Source organism: Elephas maximus, chromosome 2 (genome assembly GCF_024166365.1).
Source record: "Elephas maximus indicus isolate mEleMax1 chromosome 2, mEleMax1 primary haplotype, whole genome shotgun sequence".
Classification (NCBI taxonomy): Eukaryota; Metazoa; Chordata; class Mammalia; order Proboscidea; family Elephantidae; genus Elephas; species Elephas maximus.
The window spans coordinates 215,139,569-215,161,422 of NC_064820.1; the positions used below are offsets into that span (position 1 = coordinate 215,139,569).

At 44.7% G+C, this 21,854-nt stretch overlaps 1 protein-coding gene across 1 annotated transcript in view; it reads right to left on the reverse strand.

Annotated features, from left to right (window-relative positions):
- The window catches only part of NT5M (5',3'-nucleotidase, mitochondrial), a 64,118-nt gene extending 48,339 nt beyond the window's left edge, over positions 1-15,779 (reverse strand). The window contains exons 1-2 of the mRNA XM_049874784.1: positions 15,398-15,779; positions 9,392-9,492 (exon numbers count right to left, since the gene is read on the reverse strand). Of these exons, the coding sequence (XP_049730741.1) occupies positions 9,392-9,492; positions 15,398-15,649 (353 nt within the window). The 5' untranslated portion in view covers positions 15,650-15,779. The remainder of the gene's footprint in view (positions 1-9,391; positions 9,493-15,397) is intronic.
- Between the last annotated feature and the right edge of the window lie 6,075 nt (positions 15,780-21,854).

The window sequence follows — 21,854 nt, forward strand, 5'->3', positions numbered from 1 at the left end:
TGGTGGGGTTCCCAAAATGGAAAGCACATCCCTCCCTTCTTCAGTGCAGGACAGCTTCTGACCAGAAGCTCTAAAAGCAAAAAGGTTCAGGAAGCAGATAAGCTCTCCACTGGAACAGCTCTAAGACTGTTCTCAGCCAATGCCACTGCCTTCCTCCAGCGATCAGCAAGTGCAGCTTCTCTGCCAGGCAGGTACCGTGACTCAGCTTCTCTGCCATGTAGTCCTCTCCACTGCTGGCCTCCCTGCCGTCAGGCTCCCTGCCTCCTGCCTCTCTGCCGCTAACTAGCCTAGGTCATAGCCATTGTAGTAGACCGCTCGGCTCTCTCAACTGATGGTCTCCTAGCAGCAACTCTCTGCCTTTGGGCCTCTCTACCACTGGACCTTCCGCCACTAACTGGCCCAGCTCACAGCCAGTGTACCAGCTTGCTCAGCTCTCTTAGCTGCACTCCGCCATGAGGCTCTCTATCATCATCCTCTCTGCTATCAGCCTCTCCACCACTAACTGGCCCAGCTCACAACCAGTATAGAAGCTTGCTCAGCTCTCTTTGCTATTCTCTGCCCTCAGGCCTCTAGGTCTAACCGGCCCAGCTCACAGCCAGTGCAGCACCTTCAAGACCACTCAGCTCCCACACAGCTTTGCTTCTCTGCCAGCCCAGCTCTTAGCCAGCATCCCTCTTAACCAGGAGGCCTCTCAAACCTCTGTGGTCCTGCCACTTACATATCCCAATCCAGCAGGGCTTCCCTCACCAGACCAGAGTCCAACCAATCCTCAACTACCCATGAGATGATGTCAATCAACTCAGGTCTTGTTAATTAAGAGGCCACAGTACCAAACCATCAAGTTGTTTACAACTTAACGAAGAAATGTCAATCAACCCTGGGAATCCCTTGGGCAAAAGTAACAAATCCACCTAGGTAGAAAACAAGCTGAAGTCCCCCATCCAAGCTGCTTCTCCAAAGAACTAGAGCAAAGGTTAGAACTGCTCAGGGCTTAGAAGAAAAATCTCCCGAGCTGTTTTTCAAAAAAAACAAAGCAAAAGGCCCCATAAAAGAATTCATTGTACCACACCCTGTAACTACTCTCTTCGCATTTGTCTTCCTCCAAGGGGCTTGCAGAACCCCCGAGAGAATCCAGCCAACCAACTTCTCCCACCTACACCCAAACCACTGAATGTAAAGCACCGCAGAGGATTATTGACCATCCCATAAGAGCTGTTTTTCAGAAAAGTCTACTCTTGTTACATTTTTGTTACAACTTTTACAACACCTCACCATGATTGGTTGATTCCCCAGGATTCCTCTCTCCTGGCAGGAGGCAGGGGCGCTGGCCCACCAACTCTAAAGTTACCTGCTACAGAACATTCCTGGGGTGGCAGTAGGGAGCCGAGGGCATTTTTTTAGGGCTGTGCACAGTAGTTGTAGAATCATGTGCAAAAACTCATTCACAAAAATTATGCAAACTGCTCACACATCACAGGCTTGAGGATCCTCCCCTCACTGTCCATGAATATGTATGTCACTCCCTATATAAGGAGCAAATCTGCCTTAGTTCAGGGAGCTGGCAGCCTTAGGTCATGAGACCCTCCCTGCCTCCCAGTTTGCAAACTGTGAATAAACCTTTCTATTCTTCCAACTCCATGTCTGGCTGACTTCAATTCACTAGTCTTCTGGGCAAGAACCTGTTAGTTGTAGGCTTCAAACGTTGTGGGAGGAAAAAAAATCATGTAATCAGTTTGATCAGTCTTACCTTAAATCCGTGACCACAAACCCAAGGCATTCAGGAATGCCTGGCAACCTTATTACAGCATCTTAGTCTGTGTGTCCACCGTGCTACTCTCCAGGACTGTGTGACGCATCTGCCCCCATTTCCTCAACTTCTCAGCCAATGAGACTTCCTGTCATCTCACCATTAAATCTAGAGGCTCACTGGTACCTGCACTCATTTTCTTCTCCCTCACCACTACACTGGAGGAAGAAGTATCCCTCCCTCCTCTCAAAAGCCCAGCTCTCCATTCTACTCTGGATTCCATCTCCTTTTTTTCTTCGAAGAACTTGGCCCCTGCGATACTCTGTTTCTCTCTTCCTCTTCAGTTACTCCTTCTCTACTAGATCATTCAAACATTTTCTGGTAACTCCCGCCCTAGAATAATATATACAAAGCTTTGACTCCCCGGCACCTCCCCTCCAATCACTGCCCTGTATCTCTGCTCCCTTCACAGCAAGATACATCCAACAGATTGCCTGCCTTGCTAACTTCATTACCTTACCTCCTGTTCCTGCTTCTACCCCCTCCAGCCTAAATCATGTCCCCTCCACTGTACAGAGATTTCTCATTGTCACCAAGGACCTTCAGGTCACCATGGCAGCGAAGACTTATCCATTTTTAGCTCATTCACCAGCATTTACCACATGTGGCTGTGCCCTCCTTCTGGAAACATCTCTCTGGCTCTGTCCCACCCACTCCTCACTGGCTGCTCTGGCTCAGTCTCTTCTTCTCACCTCTACTTACAGGAATGGCCTAGGGTGGGTTCTAGACCCTTTGCTGCTCTCTATTTACACTCTCACCTCAGGGACATCACCCAGTCCCATGGCTTTAAATACCATCCCTAGGCTGATGACTCCAAACTTTATGTTTATTATTCAGATTTCTCTCCTGAGTGGCAGATTCATATCCTTCAGGGCCTATTAAATGCCTCCAGTTGGACATCTAGCAAAGAGTCCTGGTGGCACAGTGGTTAAGCACTCAGCTACTAACCAGACGGTTGGCAGTTTGAACCCACCAGCTGTTCCTACAGGAGATAAGATGTGGCAGTCTGCTTCTGTAAAGGGTCATAGCCTTGGAAACCCTGTGGGGCAGTTCTACTCTGTCCCATAGGGTTCCTATCAGTCAGCATCGACTCGACAGCAATGGGTTTGGTTTTTGGCTTGGACATCTAACTGGCATCTCAAGCTCAGCATTTCCAAAATGGAACACTTGAGTCTCCCCAAGCCCACAACATGCTCTTTCCCCTACCCTCCATACTTCCGTTAAGGCACCAGCTGCTCAAAAAAAAAAAAAAAACCTAAAAATCACCACTTTTTCCTCCCTTTCCTCTATTCCCCAACATCTGATCCATCACTAGGTTCCATCAGTTCCACCTCCCACCACAACAGTATCTTCTAATCTGTCAGCTTCTCTCCGCTCCATGGTCATAACCTAGTGCAAAACTCTGCTGTTACTCACTGAGACTGCTGCAATCCCCACCTCTGTGGATTCTCAACTGCCAACTCTGCCCCCTCCAAGTCATTCTCCACGCAGTATCCAGTTGATATTTTTAGAAACAGCTTTAATGAGGTATAACTGGCATGCAATAAACTGCACATATTAAAAGTGCACAATTTCATAGATTTGGACATTATGTATACACCTGGAAAACCATCACCACTATCAGATTAAATATATCCCACCACCCTGGTTTCCTTGTGCTTCTTTGTAGTGCCTTCCACCTGCCCCTCCCTGTCATCCTGACCCCAACCGTGAGCCCCAGGCAGTGATCTGTTTTCTGTCACTAAGGATTAGTTTGCTTTTTCCAGACTTTTATATAAATGGAATCATACAGTATATACTTTTTTTCTGTCTGGCTTCTTTCATCCAGCCAAAGTATTTTTAGATTTATCCACGTTTGTACACGTTATCAATAGCTCATTCCTGTTTTTTTTTTTTTAATTGAACGGACTGGTTTTTTTAAATTATTGAGATATAATTCACATACCATAACATTCGCCTACTTTACGTGTATAATTAATTTTAGTATATTTACAGAGCTTTGTAAGTATCATCATAATCAAATTTTAGATCGTTTCTATCACCCCAGAAAGAACCCTCATGCCCAGTTATAGTCACTACCCATTCCCACCCTCAGCCCTAACCAAAAAACCAAGCCCATTGCTATCAAGTTGATTTCAGCTCATAGTAACCCAACAGGACAGAGCAGAACTGCCCTATAGGGTTTCCAAGACTGTAAATCTTTTCGAAAACAGACTGCCACATCTTTCTTCCATGCAGCAGCTGGTAGGTTTGAGCCACCGACCTTTTGGTTAGCAGATGAGCGCTTTAACCTCTGTACCACTAGGGCTCCTTCCCCTCAGTCCTAGGCAACCATTAATCTTTCTGTGTCTACGGGTTTGCTTTTCCTGGACATTTCATATAAATGGAATCATACAGTATGTATTTTTTTGTGATTGACTTGCACTCAGCATCATGTTTTCAAGGTCTATTATGTTGTAGCATGTATCAGTGCTTCATTCCCCTTTATGGGTGAATAATATTCCATTGTATGAACAGGCCACATTTTGTTTACCTACTCATCAGGGGATGGACATTTGGGGTGTTTGCAGTTTTTGGCTATTATGAACAATGCCGCTGTGAATATTCACGTACAAGCATTTGTGTGGACGCCTGTTTTGTCTTGAGCAGATACCTAGGAAAGGAGTTGCTGGGTCATATGATAACTCTATGTTTAACTTTTTAACAAACTGCCCAACTCCTTTCCAAAGTGATTGCCCCATTTTACATTCTCACTAGCAAAGAATAAGGGTCCCAATTTCTCCACATCCTGTCCAACACTCATTATTTTTTATTCCAGCCATTCTAGTGAGTGTGAAGTAGGATCTCCCTGTGGTTTTAATTGGCATTTTTCTAATGACTAATGATACTGAGTATTTTTACATGTGCTTATTGGCCATTTGCACAGATTTTTTTGTAGGAATGTATGGAAATTCTTTATCCCAAATCCATGTTTTTAAAACCTAGATTAGATCATATCATTCTCTTTTCAGTCTCATCTTCTACCTTCCTGCTCCCTACCCCCTACTAAATCCTGGCCACCCTTGTCTCTTTTCTGTTACACAAATAAGCAAAATCCTTGCCCATATTAGGGCCTTTAAATTTGCTGTTTTCTCTGCCTGGAATGATCCTCCACTGGCTCTTCTTAGCCTAGTTCATTCTTACTCTTCAGGTCTAAAGTCAAATGTCACCTCCTCAGACACATCTTTCCACTCCACCTAGAGAATTCCTTTTCCCATTTACTCTCTAACACATTACCTTGTTTTTTCCTTCACAATGCTATTACAATGTGAAATTATGTTTACAAACGCCTTGAGACCTGAGATCTTAGATGTCCTATTTGCAACTATATCCCCAGTGCTTAGAACAACACCTGACACATAATAAATGATTGTATATACATATACACATACACACACACACACACACGTAAGCCAACGAATAAATTGCCTTGTATCCTAGGCTCAACAATAAATAAGGACTACTACTTTGCAGGACCTGGACTCACATCTAAAGATAAATTACTGATTAGACCAGGCCAACAACACAACTCAAACTCTAAGCATTTTGTGCTTCTCTGATTCCTACTAATCACATTAGAACTTCGAACACTGTCATGGATTGAATTATGTCCCCCCAAAAATGTATATATCAAATTGGTTAGGCCATGATTCCCAGTATTGTGATTGTAATTTTATGTTGAGAGGATTACGGTGGGATTGTAACACCACCCTTAGTCAGGTCACCTCCGTGAGCCAAGGCAAAGAGAGTTTCCCTGGAATGGGGCCTGCATCACCTTTTATCTCTCAAGAGAGAAAAGGGAAGCAAGCAGAGAGTTGGGGACCTCATACCACCAAGAAAGCAGCACCAGGAGAAGAGCGGGTCCTTTGGACATGGGGTACCTGCACCTGTGAAGCTCCTCGATCAGGGAAAGACTGAAGACAAGGACTTTCCTCCAGAGCCGACAGAGAAAAAAAGCCTTCCCCTGGAGCCAAAGCCCTGAATTTGGACTTCTAACCTCCTAGACCGTGAGAAAATAAATTTCTCTTTGTTAAAGCCATCCACTTGTGGTATTTCTGCTATGGCTGCACTAGAGGACTAAGATAGAATTTGGTAGTGAGAGAGTGCAGTGCTGCTCTAACAGATACCTAAAATGTGGAAGCAGTTTTGGAACTGTGAATGGATAGAGTTGCAAAAGCTGCAGAGGACCAGCACAGCAGAGAGCCTGCAGCAGCAGTGAAGTGGCAACAGCAGCGGAACCAGGAGACCAGCGCAAGATGGCACTGGAGCCAGCCCACGGAGCAAGAGAGCTGAGTGCCTGTGTGCAGAAGGCTTCCTGGCAGGAGTGGGGTGCCTCTGGGAACTTATCGGTGGAGCTACAGAGCTTTGGGACACTTGCCCCAGCAGGGCAGATGCGGGTGTGAGGACCTAGGTGCCAAGAGGCCAAGAAACCAGGAAACGAAAGCTGAAGAGACAAGGAACACAAGAAGCTGAGTGGCCTTGGTCTCAAAAGGTATGGCCATGACCTCAGGGATTTCAAAGGGTGGACCCATGGCCTCTGGTGTTTCTAAGGGCGGAGTTGCCACTCAGATGGAGAGAAGAATGTTGCGTCTAAAGCCGAGGGAGCAAAGTTGCCGTCACAGTGGGCCTGGAAGGCGGAGTTGAAGCCCAGGGCCCAGGAGCCTCCACTCAGAATATGGAGAGTGTGGTCAATACCTAGAGTCTGGAAGTTGTCTCAGAGAACAAAGGATTATTTTCAAAGCTTTGAGGGCTAATATAGTGTGTTCTGCTAACTTGTTTGGTACCTGTTATGCCTTCTTTCCCTCCAGTTTCTCCCATTTGTAATGGAAATGTCTAGCTTGGGCCTTTTCTGCCATTGTACCTTTGGAAGCAGATAACTCGTGTTCTAGATTTCACAGATGAAAAGGAATTTTTGGATTTTGGACTTGGACTTGATTTAAGACTTCCGCTATGCTTACGATGAGATAAGTATGCTTTGCATGTTGCAAGAACGTGATTTTTTGGGGGGCCAAAGGGTGAAATGCCATGGATTGAATTATGTCCCCCCAAAGATGTGTATATCAACTTGGTTAGGCCATGATTCCCAGTATTGTATGGTTGTCCTCCATTTTGTGATTGTAATTTTATGTTGAGAGGATTAGGGTACGATTGTAACACCTCCCTGATCCAAGGTAAAGGGAGTTTCCCTGGGGTGTGACCTGCACCACCTTTTATCTCTCAAGAGATAAAAGGAAAGGGAAGCAAGCAGAGAGTTGGGAATCTCACACCACCAAGGAAGCAGCACCAGGAGAATAGCGTGTCCTTGGACACAGGGTCCCTGTGCCTGAGAAGCTCATCGATCAGAGGAAGATTGAAGACAAGGACCTTCCTCTAGAACTGACAGAGAGTGAAAGCCTTCCCTGGAGCTGAAGCCCTGAATTTGGACTTGTAACCTACTAGACTGTGAGAAAATAAATTTCTCTTTGTTAAAGCCGTCCACTTGTGGTATTTTTGCTATGGCAACTAAGACAAACACTAACAATTTTAGTGACTTTATAAGGCACAATTAAGGTCAAATCATAGCTCCTGTTGGATTTGTCATTCAGATTACTAAATCTAAGCAAAACTGAGACCAGTAAAATTCTCCAAGTCCAGAAATAAACTCCTACTTTTCTGGTCAACTGATTTTGACTTTCCTTTCAACGGGAAAGAAGAGTCTTACAACAAATGGTGCTAGGACAACTGGATAGCTACAAGCAAAAGAACGAAGCTGGACCCCTTTCTTATACTACACAAGTATCAACTCAAAATGGATCAAAGGCTTTCCCAGAAGAAAACAGAGATAAATCTCCATGGTCTTGGGTTAGATAATTTTCTCCAAATATGACACCAAAAACTAAGTGACAAGAGAAAAAAATATATAAAATGGGCCTCATCAAAATTAAAAACTTTTGTGCTTCAAAGGACACAAGAAAGTAAAACAACAATCCAATCCACAGAAAAAAGAATATATTTGCAAATTATACATCAGGTAAGGGGTTGGTATCTAGACTATACAAAGAACTCTAAAAAGTCAACAATAAAAAAGACAAATACCTGACTAAAAAAATGGGAAAAGGATTTGAATAGACATTTATCTAAACAAGGTGTACAAACAGCCAATAAATACATGAAAAGATACTCAATATCACAAGTCATTAGGGAAATATAAATCAAAACCATACCCATTTCACACCCACCAGGATGGCTAAAATAAAAAAGTCAGACAATAACAAGTGTTGACAAGGATGTTCAGAAACTGGAACCCTCATACACTGCTAGTAGAAATATAAAATGATATAATAGCTTTGGAACACAGTTTGGCAGTTTCTTAAAATGTTAAACACAGAGTTACCATATGACCCAGCAACTCCACTCCTAGGTATCAATGAAAACATGCATCCACGCAACAGCTTACACATGAATGTTCACCGCGGCATTATTCGTAATAGCCAAAAAGTGGAAACAAACCAAACGTTCACCAACTGATGAGCGGGTAAACAAAATCTGGTCTATTCATACAGTGGAATATTATTCACCCATAAAAAGGAATGAAGCGCTGATGCACGCTATTTAACACTGATAAATCTCGAAACATCACGCTAAGTGAAAGAAGCCAGTCACAAAAGAACACATATTGCATGATTCCATTTATACAAAATGTCCAAATTAAGCGAATCTATAGAGACAGAATATAGATTGTGGTTGCCAAGGGTTGCAGAGGAAGGGGAGAAACTGAGAGTGACTGCTAACAAGTATAGGATTTCTTCTGGCGGTCATTAAAATGTTCTGAAATCGACTGTGGTGATGAACATACAAAAACCATTGGATTGTATGTTTTAAATGGATTGATTTTAAGTTATACCTCAATTAAACTATATGTTATCAGGAAGTACATCATCTGCAAATGTTAATGGATTTTAGTTGACTGCGTATAATGGTTACCGTGAGTACAGGCTTCAGTCCATAGAATCATTCATTTCACTATGACAAAACAAAAATGTCTCAAATGATACCCCTCCTCCTTCCTAAATTTCTAATTTCTAAATTAAGTCTCTCGTTATACCTTTTCATATACCTTGTCTTTTTTTTTTTATATCCCAGCACTTATCTCAATTTGTAATCATATTCACTTACGTGATCCTTTGCTTGATGTCTCCTATCTCACTGATGTGTAAGCTAGGTGAGGGCAAGGGCAAGATTTTGTTCATTTCTGTATCACCGGTGCCTACCAATATCTACCACATTCAGTTCTTAAATTTGCTGAATAAATGAACCGTGAACATCCAGCAAACCAGGTCAAAATAACTAGGTATTTTCTCAAGTTAGTGGATCAAAATATCTTACTAGCCTACACACTGAGTGTGTTTTCCCACTTAGGCTTTTACTTGGTCCAGTGATGATGGGACAAGCATGGCTCTGTGCAGGGGTGTAGGAGAGAGAAGGGAGGAAAGTAGAAGGAATAAAGGAGAAGTAATGGCAGGAAGAAGAATGTATGGTCCGACTGGGGCAGAAATATAAACTTACTTTTCTAGATTGGCCATTTGCTTAACAGCTTCCACAGCCCCTGGCAGAGGCTCAAGTTCAAAAAAGAAATTCTTCGACTCCCATATGCTGATGGCCTTCTCCTGGGAAGATGAGAAAAGCAGGTTACTTCCAGGATCTTCAGTAGCTCACTGCCCTCACCTCAGAGAGGATATCAAGGCTGGCAGCAGCAGCTGAGAAGCTAGGGTGGGGTCTCCACATTCCCCTTACCCCCAAACACACCCCCAAGGACATGTTCTCTGTGGGGACAGGAAGGGGGTCGCATGAGTCTGTGTGTGTGTCTGAGCTCCCCTTCTGGATAGATTTTCACTCTGTAGCGATCCAGCAGAGGGAGCCCAGCTAAGGTGTCAGGGGCTATGGACTCCCAAGCCTGCTCTGACCTTCCCCATAGCTTCCTCGTAGCTCTCTGGGACCTACAGCCTATCTTTGGGGCACTGCTGGGAGGAGGCCATCATTAGGAACCACATACTTGCTAGGCACAATTCTCATGGCTGCAGGCACCTTGAAGGTGGACCAGATCTTGCCATGTCAAGTAGAGTCATTCAATTTTAGAGCTGGAAGAACTCAGAGATAAGGGGTAAGGAGGCCCAGATGGCAGAGACCACTGGACAGAGCTCCGGGCTCTTCACTTCTCATCAACCAGAAGACCCTGCTTTAATCTGTTTTGCGCAGTGGGGGCAAATAAGTAATTTTTTTAAGGATTATGTTGTTTTTAATATTTGAAAGCCAAAATTCTAGACTCTTGTTTTACATACTAGAAAACAGAGGCTCAGAATGGGGAAGGGATTAACCTAACGTCACACTGCGAGACAGTGGACAAGCTGGGAATGCAGCCCACATCTCCCGACTCCCACCTTATGTTGATGGATCAAGTTTTCAGGACATGATACCTTTCTAGGGCCAGGACAAGGGGAAAGTAACAAAAGGGGAGAGAAAGCTCAGCCTCTGAGAAACAGAAACCTAAATTCCCCAGTGTGGTGTAGGAAGTGCCTTTGCCAGGACACATGCAAGGACAACCACCCCTAACAGAATGCATACAAGGTAGGGATCACAGCTGGCAATGTTCTTAAGAGCTACAAAACCAAACCACTGCCATCGAGTCAATTCCGACTCATAGCGAACCTATACGACAAAGTAGAACTGCCCCATAGAGTTTCCAAGGAGCACCTGGTGGACTTCAACTGCTAACCTTTTGGTGAGAGTTGTAGCACTTAACCACTTTGCCACCAGGGTTTCCATGAGTTACTAAATATTAAGCAAATGAGTGCTTATCACTAACACGTTTTTTCTCATTTGATCCACACAACCCACAAGGAGCAACGGTTGCAGTCCGCAGTTTATAGACAAGGAAACTAAGGCTCGCAGAAGATTTTTTAAGATGACTTAGTGGTGACACTGTTAGAACTGAACTCAGGTCTCCGACTCAAACAAAGAGGCAGCATAGAGTGGTGGCGAGCACACTCGACTTATGAGACAGAAAGTCCTCCCTCTGCTCTGTGACCCTGGGTAAATTACCACACCTCAATGAGCCTCACTCTCCTCACCTATAAAGTGAAGAAAGGAGTCCATACTGTCCTTCCAGGATTGTTGGGAGGGTATACAATACTACATGTAAAGCACCTAGCACTGAGCCTAGTACATCATGCCAACATCTCAGCCTCCCTTTGCTCTGGTCCCTACCTGCTGCCACTAACTTGCTCTGAAACCTTGGGCAAGGCATGTCCCTTCTCCTGTGTTTCCTCAACTGTTTCAACAATTTAAAATTCTAAGTCACTTAAAGAGATCGTCTTTCCACATCTGCCCTACATACCTCCCAGAGAGTACTAGGAAGATCAAAGGGGACCCAGAACAGTACTTTGTAAAGTAGAAATGCCAACATATGTAAGCTGCTGGGCTTTCTGGGTTTGGTTTTGGTTGTTTTTAACCACAGATACTGGGCCAACTCAGACAAGACGAGACTCAGAGATCTCCTGCTGTGGACTGTGCTGTGGATCCAGGACTTGGGAGTGAGGGCCAACTCTGCATCTATTTAAAGTTACCGATGTTCCTGCTGTGCTACCAAGGAGCCTCGCCCCCTCCGCAATCATAAGCACTCAGCTGTTAACCAAAGGGTCAGTGGTTCAAACCCACCACCAGCTCCACAGGAGAAAGATGTGGCAGTCTACTCCTACAAAGATTACAGCCTTGAAAACCCACTGGGCAGTTCTATTCTGTCCTATAAGGTCTCTAAGAGTCAGATAATCAACTTGACGGCAACAGCAATGGTTTTTGTTCTTGTTTTTTTTTTATAATGCCTCCAGAAGGAGAAATCAGCAATCGCTCCCGAGCCCCTAACTGGGACAATCACTCCTCACTGCCCCACAAGCTCTGCTCCTTTGCCTTGTACTCGGAGAACAGTGCTCACGGCCTCAGACCTGGAATCTGTCCATCTTTCAAAGAACTAAAAAGCCACTCTTAGAGTTGGGAGTAGGCTTAGTCTCACCACATTAATACACTCCTGAGAGGAAATAAGATGCCCACCAGCCCTGTCCACCATCTATAAATGAACACACACAGAGCCCTACAGTTTATTACTTAGGCTGCAGACATTACGAGGGCATTTTCTCTGTGTCAAGTTTTTAATTAGGTATCAGGACTAGGAGAAGTCACCACACTGGGCTCCATGAAAGTCACCTCCTGGAGTGCCTGGCGTTCATGAAGAAAAATGGTACTCAATTTCCTTTTTAATACCTGTCCCTCCACAAACTAAATTATTATAGAAGTCATTTTTGAGGTGCTCTTTTCAAGTGAGAAGAAATCTCACTTGTTAAGAGACAGCAGGGCCAGAGAATAAGACTTTGGGATGGGGAATGTTAACTGTGTTTGAGAGGCCTGGGTATGAATGCTGGTTGAGCTCCTTACTAGCTGTGTAACTTTGGCCATGTTACGTATTCTTTCCAAGCCTCAGTTTCCTCATCTGTAAAACAGAGATAATATCTACCACACAGAAGAGAGAATGCAGTGAACCTGTGGTCACAAAATGGACTCTAAAATCACTATCATCATCACGAATCCTCTGGCCATTCAGGGAATGCCAGAAAACACCCATCCTCTTTATGTGATGTCCAGAAAGTCACTCAACCTCTCTAGGCCTCAAATACCCCTGGAAGCTGTACTTTCACAGAAAGGAACAAAAAAGAAGGCTAAAGACATCCATCAAATGCATGGGAGGCAGAAAGAGGAATGTAACTGTGGTAGGGGTCAAAAAGGATTTTACTTGCAACATTTACTGCATTAAGTATATTGTTGTTGTCAGGTACCATTGAGTTGGTTCCGATTCATAGCGACCCTACGTACAACAAAACAAAACACTGCCTGGTTCTGCACCATCCTCAATTGTTGTTACGCTTGAGCCCACTGTTACAGCCACTGTATTAATCCATCCCCTTGAGGGTCTTCTTCTTCTTCACTGACCCTCTACTTTACACCAAACATGATGTCCCTCTCCAGGGACCGGCCCCTCCTGATAACATGTCCAAAGTATGTGAAACAAAGTCTCACCATCCTTCTTTCTAATAAGCATTGTGGTTGTACTTCTTTCAATACAGATTTGTTCCTTCTTCTGGCAGTCTGTGGTACAGTCAATATTCTTCGCCAACACAGTAACTCAAAGGCATCAACTCTTCTTCAGTCTTCTTTATTCATTGTCCAGCTTTCACATGCATGAGGTGATTGAAAACACCATGGGTTGGGTCAAACACACCTTAGTCCTTAAAGTGGCATCCCTGCTTTTTAATACTTTAAAGAGATCTTTTGCAGCAGATTTGCCCAATGCAATACCTCGTTTGATTTCTTGACTGCTGCTTCCAGGGGCGCTGATTATGGATCCAAGTAAAATGAAATCCTTGACAACTTCAATCTTTTCTTCATTTATCGTGATGCTGCTTATTGGTCCGGTTGTGAAGAAGACGTAGAAGGACTGGTGGTCTACTTCTGGAAAAAATTAACCAGCGAACACCTTACGAATAGCAGCAGAACACTGTCTAACATGGTGTGAGATGATGAGCCCTTAGGTTGGAAGGCACTCAAAATACAACTGGGTAAGAGCTGCCTCCTCAAAGTAGAATCAACCTTAATGACGTGGATGGAGTCAAGTGTTGGGGACCTTCATTTGCTGATGTGGCATGACTCAAAATGAGAAGAAAGAGCTGCAAACAACCATTAACAATTGGAACATGGAATGTACAAAGCAGGAAAATTGTAAAATGTCAAAAAGGAAATGGAATGCATAAACCTCAATATCCTAGGCATTAGTGAGCTGAAATGGACTAGTATTGGCCACTGTGAATCGGACAATCATGTGATCTACTATGCCGGGAATGACTAATTGAAGAGGAATGGTGTTGCATTCATCATCAAAAAGAACATTTCAAGATCTATCCTTAAGTATGATGCTGTCTGTCTGTCAGTGATAATATCCATACACCTACGAGGACAATCAGTTAATAGGACTGTTATTCAAATTTGCGCACCAACCACTAAGGCCAAAAATGAAGAACCTGAAGATATTTACCAACTTCTGTGGTCTGAAATTGATCAAACATGCAATCAAGATGCATTCATAATTACCAGTGATTGGAATGTGAAAGTCAGAAACAAAGAAGGGTCAGTAGTTGGAAAATATGGCCTCGGTGATAGGAATGACACTGAAGATTGAATGATAGACTTTTGAAAGACTAGTGATTCCTTCACTGCAAATACCTTTTTTCAACAACACAAATGGCGACTATACACATGGACCTCGCTGGATGCAATACACAGGAATCAAATCAACTACATCTGTGGAAAGAGATAATGAGAAACTCAATACCATTAGTCAGAGGCCAGGGGCCAACTGTAGAACAGACCATCAGTTGCTCATAAGTTCAAGTTGAAGTTGAAGAAAATTAAAACAAGTCCATAAGAAGCAAAATATGACCTTGAGTATATCCCACCTGAATTTAGAGACCATCTCAGTAACAGATTTAACACACTGAACACTAATGACTGAAGACCAGATGAGTTGCAGAATGACATCAAGGACTTCATAAACGAAGGAAGAAAGAAGTCATTAAAAAGACCAGAAAGAAAGAAAAGACCAAAGTGGATGTGAAAAGAGACTCTGAAACTTACTCTTGAACATAAGAGTAGATAACATGAAAGGAAAAAACGATGAAGCAAAAGAGATGAACAGAAGATTTCAAAGGGCTGCTAAAAAGACAAAATAAGTATTATAATGAAATGTGCATTAAGTATACATATAAAAAAAATAAAAGTTAAAATATCACTGGTAAATAGAGAGTTGGATTATGCTTTGTCGTCTTCTGTATTTGTAAAGAGGCACCCTGGTGGGGCAGTGGTTAGGTGCTCAGCTGCTAACCAAAAGGCTGTTGGAAACCACCAGCCACTCCACTGTAGACACTTGAAAACCCTACAGGAAGTTCTACACTATATACAGGGTCACTATGAGTGGGAGTTCACTCGACCGCAGTGGGTTTTGTTTGCTGGGTATTTAGGAAAGTCCTCACGACAGTCACTGAGGTGGGGCTGTGTGACACTGCGCTTGGGCCTCAGCAGGACCCTATGGTACAAGAGGAGGGCTCAAGCGCAGCCACTGCAGGGTCACGCAAGGTCACCGGGGACCTCCATCACCCTGCCTGAGATCTCACTCTCCTGGTCCCGGCTCCGGCTCCGGCGGCCTCAGTCTCCTGGTCCTGGCTCCCAGGCTTCAGTCCTTCCACCCAGCCCGCGGGGCTTCATTTCCCCCGCCTGGGGTCTCGCTCCCCTTGCCCGGCTCCCAGTGTCCTCAGTCCCCCCATCCTGGCCCTCGATGTCCTCAGTCCCCCCGTCCTGGCCCTCGGTGTCCTCGGTCCCCCCCGCCCGGTTCCTGGGGCCTCAGTTTCCCCGTCCTGGCCCCCGTTGTCCTCAGTCCGCCCGTCCCGGCTCCCAGGGCGCAGCCGGGGTGCTCACGCTCAGCTCTGGCCGCAGCCGGCCGTACTGATCCGACAGCCAGAAGCCGCGCCGGTCCTCCAGCGCGATGAAGGGCTGGTCGGGATAGCGCGCGCGGAACTTTCTGAGGAAACCGCCCTCGAAGTCGGCCAGCACGCCGTCCATGTCCACTAGCACCCGCAAGGCGCGGCCGCCCACCTCGCCCGACGCCCGCAGCCGCCCGTTCGGGGCCCCACCGGGCCGCCGCAGACACCGGCCGCCCAGCCGGATCATGGCCCCGCGCAGGCGCTCTCCGCGGCCACCCGGGCCCGACCCGCAGCCATAGCGCGCCTGAGGAGAAGCCCACCCGCCAGCGCGCGGCGGGCGGGCGAACCAGGGCGAGCACGCAGGCCCAGCCCCAGAGCGAGGCTGCAGCGCGCGCCCCCGCACCCAGCAGTGCGGGTGAGCGGGCGAGCGCTTAAAGGGACAGGCGCCCGGCGGAGGCGGGCCCGGGGGCGGGGCTTCAGGAAGCGCCCTGAGTGCGCTCCCCGGTTCTCGCCTCACGCCTTCCCTTGGCCTCTGGCTGGGCCCTTCTGCTCACTGCAGCAGTGTGGGGTGGAACAGCCGTGGGCCCCGCAGAACAGGCCTGTGTCATTCAGGGGGTGACCGAATCCCCACTGTGTGTCGGACTCCGACCTTAGGCATTGGGGATAGTGCGGTGAGCAAACAGAGGAGGTTCCCACCACACTGAAACTTTCGTTTTGCAGGGGCAGCCAGACCAAAGCAGATAAACCTACAAAATAGCAAAATAATCACAGGGAGTGACAATAGTATGAAGGGACCAAAACAGGACAGCATCCACGTTGAAGGCTGATAATTGGTAGAACATCACTGGTCATTTTCAAATAAGCTTATCAATAAATATTGTATGGTCACCTGTCGATCATGAAGATGGCGCAGGACCTGGCAACTTTTCGTTCTGTTATACATAAGGTTGCCATGAGTCAGAGCCGATTGGACAGCAACTAACAACAACAAGACAGACACCTCCATAGCCTGCTTTACAAAAAAACTTAAGGCAGGATGACGTGATGATGGAGAGTTGGGGGATTGGCAGGGTGTCTCTGGATTAGGAGGTTAAGGAAGGCCTCTCAGAGCAGGTGACACTGAAGAAGAGCCCTAAACGGTAAGAAAGAGCCCGCAGGAGGAAAACCCAGGAGACAAGCGGTCCAGAGAGCAAGAGCAGTGATCTTGAAGGTCATGAGGTAGGGAGTGAGTGCTCAAGGACTGAGAGAAGGCCAGTGAGACTAAAATGTTCATTTATATATTTACGTGGCAAATAGTTACTGAGTGGCCCCGTGTGTGCTTGGCGATGGATATCAGGTGGTGAAAAAAGTCTCCATCCTCTTAGAACTGCCATTTTTGGATCTTCCTGGAAGTATGGTGAAGGAAGGGTGATGGTACAAGCTGAGGTCAGAGAGATGGGCAGGGACCAACAGGGAGGCTGTATGGCACAGTGGGGGAAGGGTGTGGACAGTGAGGTCACACTGATCCATGCTACAACCCAGGCACATAGTAGGTCCTCAGCACACTGGAACAAATGTTTACTCCCCCCCCCCCGGCATTCTCTGGACTCAAGGACAGGGACCAAATGATTCATCACTGCATCCTGAATGAATAAATGAATGTAATTCCTCCAATAAACCTTTCGGGTTATTCTCTGACCCCCTAGGGAAGATTTTCCATAGTGCTTAAAAAAAAAAAAAAAATTCATTCCCTAAATACATCATTGTGTTATTCTACATAATTCTACTATGAAATTTTTCAAACATACAGAAAAGTTTAAAGAACTGTACAATGGAATACACATATGCCCACCACGTGGATTCTAGAGTAAACATGTTGCTCTATTTACTTTAATACACATCAGTGCATCTATCCATTCCTCTCTATCCATCTTAATCTTTGATGCAACTTAGCAAACATCAATAAACACTTCCGCCTATGTAGTCTTAACTGAGTTCAATATTGTCTTTGGTTTTCTTCATTCTCCCTTACTCCAGATGAGGTGAGACCAGTGAAGTATCTTAGATGGGCACTCACAAGCTTTCAAGACCCCAGACGCTACTCACTAAAGTAGAATGTAGAACATTTTCTTTATAAACTATGTTAGGCCAATTGAGCTACATGTTCCCTGAGACCATGGTCCCCACAGACCTCAGCCCAGTAATTTGTTCCCTCAGGGAGTTTGGATGTGTCTACGGAGCTTCCATGACCTTACCTTGGACAAGTTGTCCTGGCTTCCCCAGTATTGTGTACTGTCTTACCTGCCAGGAAATTTACCACTTATCTATAGTCTATTTAGTATTTTTCCCTCCCACCGCTTACCCCCTCCTAAACATAACAGATTGTTTCTTTTGTGTAAATATTTTCATGAGTTTTTATAGTGGCGGTCTCATGCAATATTTGTCCTCTTGTGATTGACTTAATTCACTCGGCATAATGGCCTCCAGATTCATTCACGTTGTGTGATGCTTTGCAGATTCATCATTGTTCTTTATCGTTGCATAGCACTCCATTGTGTGTATGTACCATAGTTTGTTTACCCATTCATCTGTTTCTATCTTTTTGCTATCTTGAACAATGCTGCAATGAACATAAGTGTGCATATGTCCATTCGTGTGGCAGCTCTTATTTCTCTAGGATATATTCCTAGGAGTAGGATAGCTGGATCATATGGTATTTCTATTTCTAGTTTTTTAAGGAACCATCATATAGTTTTCCAAAATGGTTATACCATTTTGCATTCCGATCAGCAGTGTGTAAGAGTGCCAATCTCCCTGCAGCCTCTCCAATATTTGTTATTTTGTTTTCTTTTGTTTTTTAATTAGTGCCAGTAATGTTGGGGTGAGATGGTATCTCATTGTGATTTTGACTGGCATTTCTCTAATGGTTAGTGATCTCGAGCATTTCCTCATGTATCTGTTAGTTACTTGAACATCGTCTTTGGTGAAGTGTCCATTCATATCTTTTGCCCATTGTTTAATTGGTTTATTTGTCTTTTTGTAGTAGAGGTGTTGGATTTTCCTGTAGATTTTAGAGATTAGGCATTTTTCAGATTTATCACAACCAAAATTTTTTTCAAAGTCTGTAGGTTGTCTTTTTACTCATTTGGTGAAGTCTCGAGCATAAGTGGTTAATTTTTACAAGATCCCAGTTATCTAGCTCATCTTCTGGTGTTTGTACATCGCTAGTTATGGTTTGTATCCTATTTATGCTGTGTTTTAGGGCCTCTAGCATTGACCCTTTTTTCTTCTGTGATCTTTATAATTTTTGACTTTATATTTAGGTCTTTGATCCACTTTTTAATTAGTTTTTGTGTATGATGTCAGGTATGGGTTCTGTTTCATTTTTAGGCAGATGGACATCCAGTTTTGCCAGTACCCATTGTTAAAAAGACTGTCTTTTCTCCATTTGGTGGACTTTGGGCCCTTGTCAAAGATCAGGTGACCATAGGTGTATGGATTTACTTTTGGGTTCTCAATTTTGTTCTATTGGTGAATGGAACTGTTGTTATGCCAGTACCAAGCTGTTTTGACTATTGTCATGGATTGAGTTGTGTCTACCCAAAATATGTGTCAACTTGGTTAGGCCATGATTCCCAGTATTTTGCAGTTGTCCTCAATTTTGTGATTGATGTAATTTTCCTATGTGTTGTAAATCCTAATCTCTGCTTGTGGTTAAGGAGGCAAGATTAGATTATGTTAAAGATGATCAGGATGGGATGTAACACCCTTATTCACATCCCTGATCCAACATAAAGGGAGTTTCCTTGGGGTGTGGCCTGCATCACCTTTTATCTTACAAGAGATAAAAGGAAGAAGTGAGCAGAGAGAGAGTTCAGGACCTCATACCACCAAGAAAGCTGCACTGGGAGCAGAGCATGTCCTGTGGACCCAGGGTTCCTCCAAGGAGAAGCTCCTAGTCCAGGGGAAAATTGATGATGAGGATTCCAGAGCCAACAGAGAAAGCCTTCCCCTAGAGCCGAAGCCCTGCATTTGATTTCTAGCCTCCTAGACTACGAGAGAATAAAGGTCTATTTGTAGAAGCCATCCACTTGTGATATTTCTGTTAGAGCAACACTAGATAACCAAGACAACTACCATAGCTGTATAGTAGGTTCTGAGGTCGGGAACTGTGAGTCCTCCTACTTTATTCTTCTTCAATAGTGCCTTCCTGGAGGCGGAGCCAAGATGGTGGAGTAGTCAGATGCTTCTGGTGCTCCCTCTCATAACAAAGACCCTAAAAAACAAGTGAAATGATTATATATATGACAAGCTAGGTGCCCTGAACATCAAAGGCAAAGTTAAGAAATCGGACTGAGTGAGGGGGGAGGGAGAGACGGTGCAGAAGCTGTGAGGAGTTGCCGAGTCGGCAGTAGCACCTCAGACCCAATTCCCTGGTGCAACTGCAGCAGGGCTGGCGGTAGTGTTCAGGGGCATGGCTGCTTCAGTGAAAGAAGGCAAGCAAAGTGATGCACCCCTGATACCCTGATGTGACTATGGTGAGGACCAATCCAGCACACACAATCTATACACGCCTCCTGAATCTGAGCTAAAACAGCACTCTCAGCACACGATAAATGATTTTCTCTAATTTACTGCATGGATCTAATAGCTCCTCCTTTTGGAAGAATTCTCTCATATTTATCTGATCCCTCCTCCCTCTGCCCCAACTGGCTTCATTAACAGTTGATTTCTCTGGGCCTGGGATAGGTCCTGCTGCACTCTTGAGCCATTCTTCTGGCCTTGGAGAAGAACAAATTAACAAACACGGGAAAAACACTCTGCCGACTCCCTTAATCTGGAAACTCAGAGCAGAAGTGGCTCCAGTCCAGGCACAAGAGGTCCATAGACTTTGTCTTTCACGCCTGCATGGATCCACATGGCCCCATTACAGCAGATAGGACCTGGCTGTTATATTGCAAGGGTGAATCTGTTTGAGGTCTGACTGTAACTGTTTTAGCTGTGTGGTGGAGAGGCAGGCTTTTGACGTTTGATACTGCTCTGCCTACTAAACAGGGCCCTCGTCTACCCACAGCAGGGGCCTGAGGACTGGAGGCTCCACCCACACCACCTAGCCATCTGTGACAGGGGTCCAAGGATAAGTGGTGCTTACCAGTCCTTACAGTTAAAAGCATTGGGTGCCTATGGTACCCCTGCAGAGCCCACCCACCAAAGCGCTCGAGAGAACAGGGACGTGCCCTCCTCACAGACACTCAGAGGAAGGCTGTCAGCCCCTGCCTTCCTCAGAGTGTGACCTCATGCTGCTACCAGAAACCTGTGCATACACCAATTACCACCACTCCTCTAAGATCATAGGTGAGAGCCTGCACCACACACTAGGTGATTGACTACCTGGACACCTGAGCTGAATCTATGCAAGAATGGTGAATGAGCTCCTAGGCTCATATACCTGGTAACAGCTCTAGCCATCTAGTGCCAAGACATTAGTGCTTCAAAACCTCCAATAATCAAGTTAGCTCACTCTAGTAGCCTATTCAGGTACCTAAAAACAAAACAAAGCAAGAAGCTAGGACACAGTGAGCAAACATAAAATAAATTAGTAGAGTAACTCCTAAATGACTTGGAGAAAACAGTCGATATCAGATCACATGAAAAAGCAGACCATGATTGCTTCAACAAACTCCCAAAACAAAGAATCAAAGACTCTTCTGGATGAAGATGTGTTCCTGGAATTACCAGATGTAGAATACAAAAGATTAATATACAGAACTCTTCAAGACATTGGGAACGAAATCAGGCAAAACACTGAACAAGCCAAGGAGCACACATATAAAGCAGTCAAGGAGATTAAGAAGATTATTCAAGAACATAATGAAAAATTTAATAGGCTGCAAGAATCCATAGAGAGACAGCAACCGGAAATTCAGAAGATTAATAATAAAATTTCAGAATTAGACAACTCAGTAGAAAGTCAGCACAGCAGAATTGAGGAACTGGAAGTCAGAATTGGTGAGACTGAAGATAAAACACTTGGAAACAATATCTTTGAAGAAAAATTGGATAAAAGAACTTTTAAAAATGAAGAAACCCTAAAAATCATGTGGGGCTCTCTCAAGAGAATTAACCTACGAGTGACTGGAGTACCAGAACAAGGAGAGATAACAGCAAATACAGAGATAATTGCTGAAGATTTGTTGGCAGAGAACTTCCCTGACATCATGAAAGATGAGAGGATATCTATCCAAGATTTTCATTGAACCCCATACAAGGTAGATCCCCAAAGAAAGTCACCAAGACATATTATAATCAAACTTGCCAAAATCAAAGATAAAGAGAAAATTTTACCAGAGGACAAGAACAAACAAAAAGTCTCCTATGAAGAAGAATCAATACGAGTAAGCTTGGACTACTCGGCAGAAACCACGCAGGCAAGAAGGCAATGGGATGACATATATGAAGCACTGAAGGAGAAA